The sequence below is a fragment of the Homalodisca vitripennis genome, chromosome X, assembly GCF_021130785.1.
Source record: "Homalodisca vitripennis isolate AUS2020 chromosome X, UT_GWSS_2.1, whole genome shotgun sequence".
Taxonomy (NCBI): domain Eukaryota; kingdom Metazoa; phylum Arthropoda; class Insecta; order Hemiptera; family Cicadellidae; genus Homalodisca; species Homalodisca vitripennis.
In genome coordinates, this window is record NC_060215.1 from 99,979,703 (window position 1) to 99,986,983 (window position 7,281).

The following is a 7,281-nucleotide window of genomic DNA, read 5'->3' on the forward strand; positions in this document are numbered from 1 at the left end:
TTTTACTCTACTTAATAGATATAATTAATTAACTGTTTGTGAGTTGTCTTAATCATTGTGTACATTACTGGAGTTAATTTTCGGTCTCAGCATATAAATTTAGCCATACTTTGTGGTAAAAAAAAATCATTTTTGTCATTTTAATGAAAGAAAAAAAACATATAATGTGAAACCAACATAAATACCGATTCATTTATTTGAATCATACAACTGAATATTCGATATGACATCTTTTTGAGATTATTCTAATCGATTCACTGTGTCTTATAGTTTAAGATGACAATAACACTAACACCCTAAATGTATCCAAATGCATGTGTTGTATTTAATAAATTAATAAATAACCTATAGTAGATAATCAGACTCCCAACCCTCCCCCATCCAGTCGAAATGATTGATACGGATAGAACATACCGCCGGCCCTGACAATTTTATAACAGCGTGTGAGCTCTATATATTTAATAACTGTGGTTGCAATATTTATTTAGTCTACTAGAGTAAAACGTATATTATTTGTAATGTTCCACATTTATTTCTAGTGTAGTTTAGTAATTCTATTTAGGTTTTTGCCTCTTATGTACATATAAAACCTTTGTGTACAACATTGATGTATTGATGTATTGATGTATTTTGTATCAGTACTGTGTAAAATTGAAGCCTACTTTTGTTTCTTACAACTTTACTTTCGCTCTTTAGCTTTTGGAATGCACAATATTATTTTAGAATATATAAAGAAACATACAGGAATTATGCAAAATCTGCTAAAGTCTATACCATTGGAAAACTACCCAAAAGCTCAAAAAAATTACCATTAGAAGTAATTGAAATAACCAAAAATGCATTTACTTTTCATGGATAAGTGGTTTATTCATTAGAAAATGGATTCATTCATTCGTAAGAAAATTAACTGGAAAATAACAAACAACAAATTTTAATATTTTTAATCCGTGTAAACGGTGGAACAATATTTTAGGATTGTTGATTGGTTGATGATGATTTATGGTTGATTGGCATCTTATAAATGTTTAATAGTAGTAAAATTCACACTCTCCAAAATACTGTAATTCATAATCTGAAAAAGAAAAAGTATTTTACCAATAGCAAGTGATTTTATTATGATGATGTTTACATTATTATGATGATGTATAGTTTTAATGTATCTATGCAAATTGCTGTTGGATTAAAAATTAAAACAATAGCTTCAGATACAAGCAAAGTAAAACATGTATAATGAATTTCTACGTTAAACTCAACTGACCTTCCCCATAACAGTAATTTTCCAAGTCCAAACTGCACTCATTGGGAAATGTTGAGTATTCGTCATAGTAGTAGCTATACGCACAGACGGGATAGTACTCATCAGTACAGAAGATTGGACATTGACCGTATACTGAAGTCACTGAAAAAAAATGATTTCAAAAGATGCAGTTTCAGGAGAAACGTGAATAACTCATTAGTTTAAATTCATAACTAGTACGCTAGTACATTTCGGTTGTCACTTTATATTTACAAGTTTAAATTTATAACATTTCAATCACTTATTCAGTGGTTATACGAGTAAATCACTTATTATCTAGTATTTCATTACGATCGGATTAAGGCTGCCCATAATTACTGAGAGGTTCCATGGCCACGAAAAATATCCAAGAGAGTTAACCTCCCGGGTGGTAGACACTGCACATTGGATAACGGCAACACTTCGATATTGTACTACTTATACGGTCTTATATGATACTGAACGGTCGGTACTTGGTAGTGTCATTATAAACAGGTCGCATATCATCAAATGTATACCTGGTTGTCCACATAGTAGCACATACGCACCAACGTGCCAGCATACGAAGGCGAGTAGGTGAGATAGTGCACAGAATAAATGAACTGATACAAATATGTTATGTGTGTGTTTCTTCGTTCTTAGATTCAATACAGTAAATACGAGTATATGTCTAGTATTAAAACTTTGTGTTTTCTCTAACTAAAACACTAGTATATAATGAGTACGTATTGTAAAGTTTATGGAACGTGTGTTTTGTCACTCTTGAAAGACCTCGTGAGTGAAATAATAAATAACAACTAGCAAGGTAATATTTTAATTCACGATTAAAACTATTGTTTTTAAATTGTTAGTATACCATTACAACAATAGATTAAATAAATAAAAATGGATAGGTGTAATAACGGTAAGAAATAAAAACCAATTGCTAATAGTCACGGGTCTCACTACAGATACATCGGGAGTTTATTTCAATCATTACATAAAACTGATATGTAATATGTGATATGATTATCAAACGTTCCCTTAGTTAAGACTAATACTGTTTGATAAATCAATATTTCAATTCAATCAGTGAAATCTCACTAAATCGTATGACTTCACACCAGTCTAAACTTTTACTCTTTTGTTTAGATAGACTTCGTTGTTTATAGTACAGCATTTAAAAGAATAACGAGTTCGTTACAATTGCCTGCCATCGTGTTGTATATGAGTGATTACAGACAACTTTGAGGAAGGACAATTCCTTAGAACATTCAGTGGGCGCACAGGGTTTCCTACTTTTTGTAACGATTAAAATTCGAAACATATCACTTGTGCGTGTGCTCGCTTTTACTAACTAACTTTTGTATATCATTAATTGCTCATGACTCATAATTGCAGACGGTAAGGAATAAATCTTTACATACTAATGCTGGCTGGTGTATAAATGATTGACACAATAATAGACTCGCTCCATTTCCAAAATGCACACAAAATACTCCATTTCCGTGGGAGTTTTAATGGTCATGTAAGGTCATGTAAATTCCTTATGGTCATGTAAGCATTCCCAGAAATAAATCGATTTATTTCCATGAAAAACGTAATAAAGGCAATGGACATCCAAGACTAGCAAAGTAAATGTATATATAAATTAGATATTACCATGCATAAACGGTAATCAGTTGAGAGCTGACATCCAAGAAAGTGAGTACATTTATTTATATTATAACTAGATGTATGTTAAAGGGATGTGTTTATTATATAATGTACAATGTAGATAGACAGTAAACATAAAATAAAGTCTGTATAATAAAAGGAATATCATGCTCTACTGGCATTCAGATATTCTATTTCAATGCATGGAATGTTAAAAATGAAGAGAAAATCTTTTAAAGTTTACATTTAAAGACATATTTTCATCCCATTCCATAGCTATCGTTCGGAACTAGGCAGGTTACACTGCTTAACTTCACTAAGTTACATATCAATGGCAAAAGTAGTATCTAACTTTGATGACAGATAGCACCAGTGACGAACTTAAACCAATTACTAATAGGGAATATTCTCTAGAATATTTTATAAAATCTAATTCAAGGAACATAACAGTGAACATGTAAATTTATGAAATTTACATCTTTGATATTGCGGCACGACAAGTTTACAGTAGATGAAGGAAATACAGATAGACTCTCCTGTGATTATATGAAGAGGTAGGAAAGCTGGGCTTATAGAGGGAGTATGATACTTTACAATAACAAAAGGCGAGTGTGTAAAAGAGCACAACAAACTACATGACCTACAGAAGCATGCACGGATATCCTTATACAAATATATTTTAATTCAGAAAATTATTAATGCCAAGTTTTCAATATTTGAAATTCTATCTCGCAAAATGCAGTATTGCTACAATTTGTGGCAACATTTGGCAATTTCAAAAATTATTAAATGGCTAATAATCTTACATTAAAGGTACTCGGTAAGAAAGGGCTATGGATACCGGTTTCAGAAAGCCACCCACCGGCCTAAGATGATGCTATAACAACGCCGAAGATTTGAAATATATTCGATCAATTTGGAATTTTGTAGAGAAATTTGACCTATATCATTAGTACTCATCGCAACTATCTTCTCTGAATTTAATGCTCCGACACACTGCCCTTTAAACCTGATAATACAATTATTCCAAAGGTGATCCGGAGTTAGTGAGTACTTATCAAGCTATATCATTGGTGTGCCTTTAGAAATCGTGCTATCCATTCCAACTGTGTTATACAGCAATAGTTGTACCAAAGCCACGCGAATTATCTAATATACTGTCATTTTAGTTTCTCTGACTTCTTTTATGTAATGAACACAATTTAAAATTTTCTTTGAAGTGATGATTTTTAAACTATTTCCAGATAAAGTAATAAAGAATAGTTGCCCTTTTAAATCTAAAAACGTTATCTCTCTGTGGATCGATCAGGTTACGTTTTTATATAATTCATATACGTCCATAATACTATAGTTAAGGGGAGCCAGTCGCGAAAATATATTAAAAAATGGATATTTTAAAAATCATTACTTTTTAATTCTATGTTTCTTACAGATTAAGAATATGTATAACACTTTATAGTTATTATATATCGTTATTGATTTAAAAATTTTTTAGTAAACCCTTACACTCAATTTTGAAGCTCGCTCTAAGACTGGCCTGCGTTAGGAGTGAAGCTACGTCTACGCTACACCCAATACTTGGGTGATGGTGACTCAAAGGGTTTTGCAGCGGTTCTGGAGAGTAATCCATATGGTGATAATGTTAGTATATGTAAGTTAGAATGTGTTGGACACGTACAGAAACGTGTAGGCACCAGATTGCGGAAGTTGAAAGAAAATAATGCGTGAAATTGAGCGATGGTAAGTTATTGGCAGGAAAAGGAAGACTAACAGACCAGTTGCAAAGGTTAATATGGCCTTGCCATTAGGGAAAATACAGAAAGCGTTGAGGCTATGCAAAAAGTGATATGGGCCACCTTTTACCATAAATTGTCTTCTGACGAGAAGCCTCAGCACCAGCTGTGTCCTAATGATAGCAAAATATGGTGTCAGTACAATAAGCAGAAACAAACAGTAGAAGCCTACAGCCACAAACACTCTTTGCCAGATGCTATCATGTATTTGATCAAACCTGTTTTTAGAGATTTGTCAAATCCAAATCTTTTGAAACGGTGCTTACACGGGAAAAACTCAGAACCCGAACGAGAGTCTGAATGGTGTTATTTGGCACAGATTGCCAAAAAAACTGTTTTTGTTAGGACTAAATGTAATTAAATTAGGTGCAACTGATGCTGTCATGTGCTTCAATGAGGGATCCATAGCCAAAACTAATGTCCTCAAAACTCCTGGTGTTTCAACCCGGAAAGTTTATGGTCGAAGGCCTACGGAACATTGCTAGCGAAAGGATAAAAAGAGCCAATATAGAAGTAAGAGAGGAAAAACAAGAAGAAGAGAGTAAGAAGGAGGCATTTTAAGAAGAAACGAGAAAAGAATGAAAGTGCTGATTACTGTCCTGGTGGACTTTAGAAGTAGTGTTTAGATTTTTTTGACTTTAAACTCAATTTCCCGAAAACCTGTGATTTTTTAAAAACTTAGGTACCATTATTTCAAAAACTATTCAACGTATCATCTTCAAATTTTGTAAATACTTTCTCCATTATATGGTGAGTAATGCCATGCATTGTTGTTAGATTTTAACCTATATAGGCTATAATAAAAAAATATAACTTTTTCACAGGTCATTCATTTTTTTAAGCAATGTTTAGTTTTGTTTTATAATTTGAAAAAGTTATGCAATAACACTCAAATTGCATGAACTTATGCCATAAGTAATAAAAAATCACCACAAAAAAATTTCAAGTCTGTATCTTTAATACTTTTCAGTTAAACGGTACCTATGTGTCGTTATGTTTCTCCATATAAATAGCATGGGAGGAGCCTTCGCGACTGGCTCCCCTTAAGAGTAATCTGAATATGTGGATTGATGCATTATGGCTGTATGAGGTAAAGCTAATATTAAGAGTGTATAAAACTGTTTTAGCCATGAGTGTTATTTTAAAAAATATTTCTTTTCATATCTTATCGTTAGATAAATCTTTCAAAACAATATCAAACCTATTGCACTAGTTATACAGTACAAGTGGCAGTTTTCCTTAACAATCAGCTACTATCGTCTTTTATCACGCATTCTAATATTTTTATATGATTTGTGACGCCTTTCGCTTTCAAATAAAGCATCATAAGACTCATATAAGTGAGCAAAATTATTGTTTACATACTATATAAGTGAACAAAATTGTTGTTTACATATTATATAAATAAGCAACATGATTGTTTAAATATTATTATAAGCAAGTATGTACTTACATACAAAACAAATATAAAACTACTACGGAATAACACAAAAAGAAAGGAAATTTAAAGAAGCGTTTTAACTATGTGTTCAATTGATCGCTCAGTTAAATTATATTTGTAAAGGTAGTAAGAGATCCCTGTGTATATTTTGCTGTTACGAAGAAATCCCAGTTAAATACACTTACCAGTCAAACAAAGAGCCCAAATTATTCTGATGTCCATTTTTTAAGTGATTACGTTATGAAACTCCACAACTCACTTACTTCCGGCTTCCGTAGTATCACTATGTTATGTAAAACGCTACTACAGATTTTAAAGAGACAAGGCAAGAGGGAAACTAGACCACAATTATTTTTGTTTGCACATAGCTTTAACTGTCTTGATTGAAAACCAAATGTGATAACAAAAGTTTACATAACGTTTCAGTAGCACATATGAAACACAAAATAAATTCATCCTGCTGCTATGGTTTATTTTAGTTTAGGGACCTTTAATGGTCCGTAAACTGATATCCTTACAATATGGACTATGGTACATGATTTGGGGGATTTAAGCTCTTACAAAAGAAGTATAGGGATAAAAAGATTCAATCGGTGTTTTATTTACATTACATGCGTTTTTCAATACTTTTGGATAGACATTAATAGAGTTACAACAGTTTAATCGCCATTATTGTTTTTATCTGGAAAAGTGCGCAAACGACAAAGCCTCAGAATCGCTAAAACCTTTTGGAGTTAAAATACTCTATGTTATACATAATAAATTACATAGTAATGCATTTTAGGGCAAAAATACTGAGATTATGATTGCCGAGATATTATGACACTCACTTATTGAAGGTAACTAACTGAACTGTAAACTAATTGATACATATTTTACGTGAATGAACGTTGAGGTGTGTTCTAAAAATAACGGGAATTTTAACTGTTTGCAAAAAGTTATTTATCCATGTTCATTCATGTCGTTACCTTCAAAATAGGCCCCATTCTATGTTATTCACTTGTTCCAGCGCTTCTTCCAATCCTCGAAACACTTAAGTAACTCGATCTTTGAGATAGTCTTTAACTCTCTCAGCAATGTACTTTTAATATATATGCTTAATTTTTACCCCCCCCCCCTTCTCCTAAGGGTCCAAC

The 7,281-nt window shown here is 32.2% G+C and overlaps 1 protein-coding gene across 1 annotated transcript; it reads right to left on the reverse strand.

Annotated features, from left to right (window-relative positions):
* Positions 1–915: 915 nt before the first annotated feature.
* On the reverse strand, positions 916–6,437 carry LOC124368551. The gene is made up of 3 exons (XM_046825794.1): positions 6,331–6,437; positions 1,259–1,399; positions 916–1,072 (listed from the first exon to the last, which is right to left on the reverse strand). Exons 1-3 carry the CDS (start codon positions 6,365–6,367, stop codon positions 1,026–1,028), a joined length of 225 nt encoding a protein of 74 aa, XP_046681750.1. The 5' UTR covers positions 6,368–6,437; the 3' UTR covers positions 916–1,025.
* Between the last annotated feature and the right edge of the window lie 844 nt (positions 6,438–7,281).

Coding starts and splice junctions, on each gene's coding strand:
- LOC124368551 (XM_046825794.1), bottom strand. CDS start 6,367: ATGGACATCAGAATAATTTGGGCTCTTTGTTTGACTG. Junction 1,400..6,330: donor TTGGGCTCTTTGTTTGACTG/GTAAGTGTATTT, acceptor ATTTTTTTTCAG/TGACTTCAGTATACGGTCAA. Junction 1,073..1,258: donor AAATTACTGTTATGGGGAAG/GTCAGTTGAGTT, acceptor TTTCTTTTTCAG/ATTATGAATTACAGTATTTT.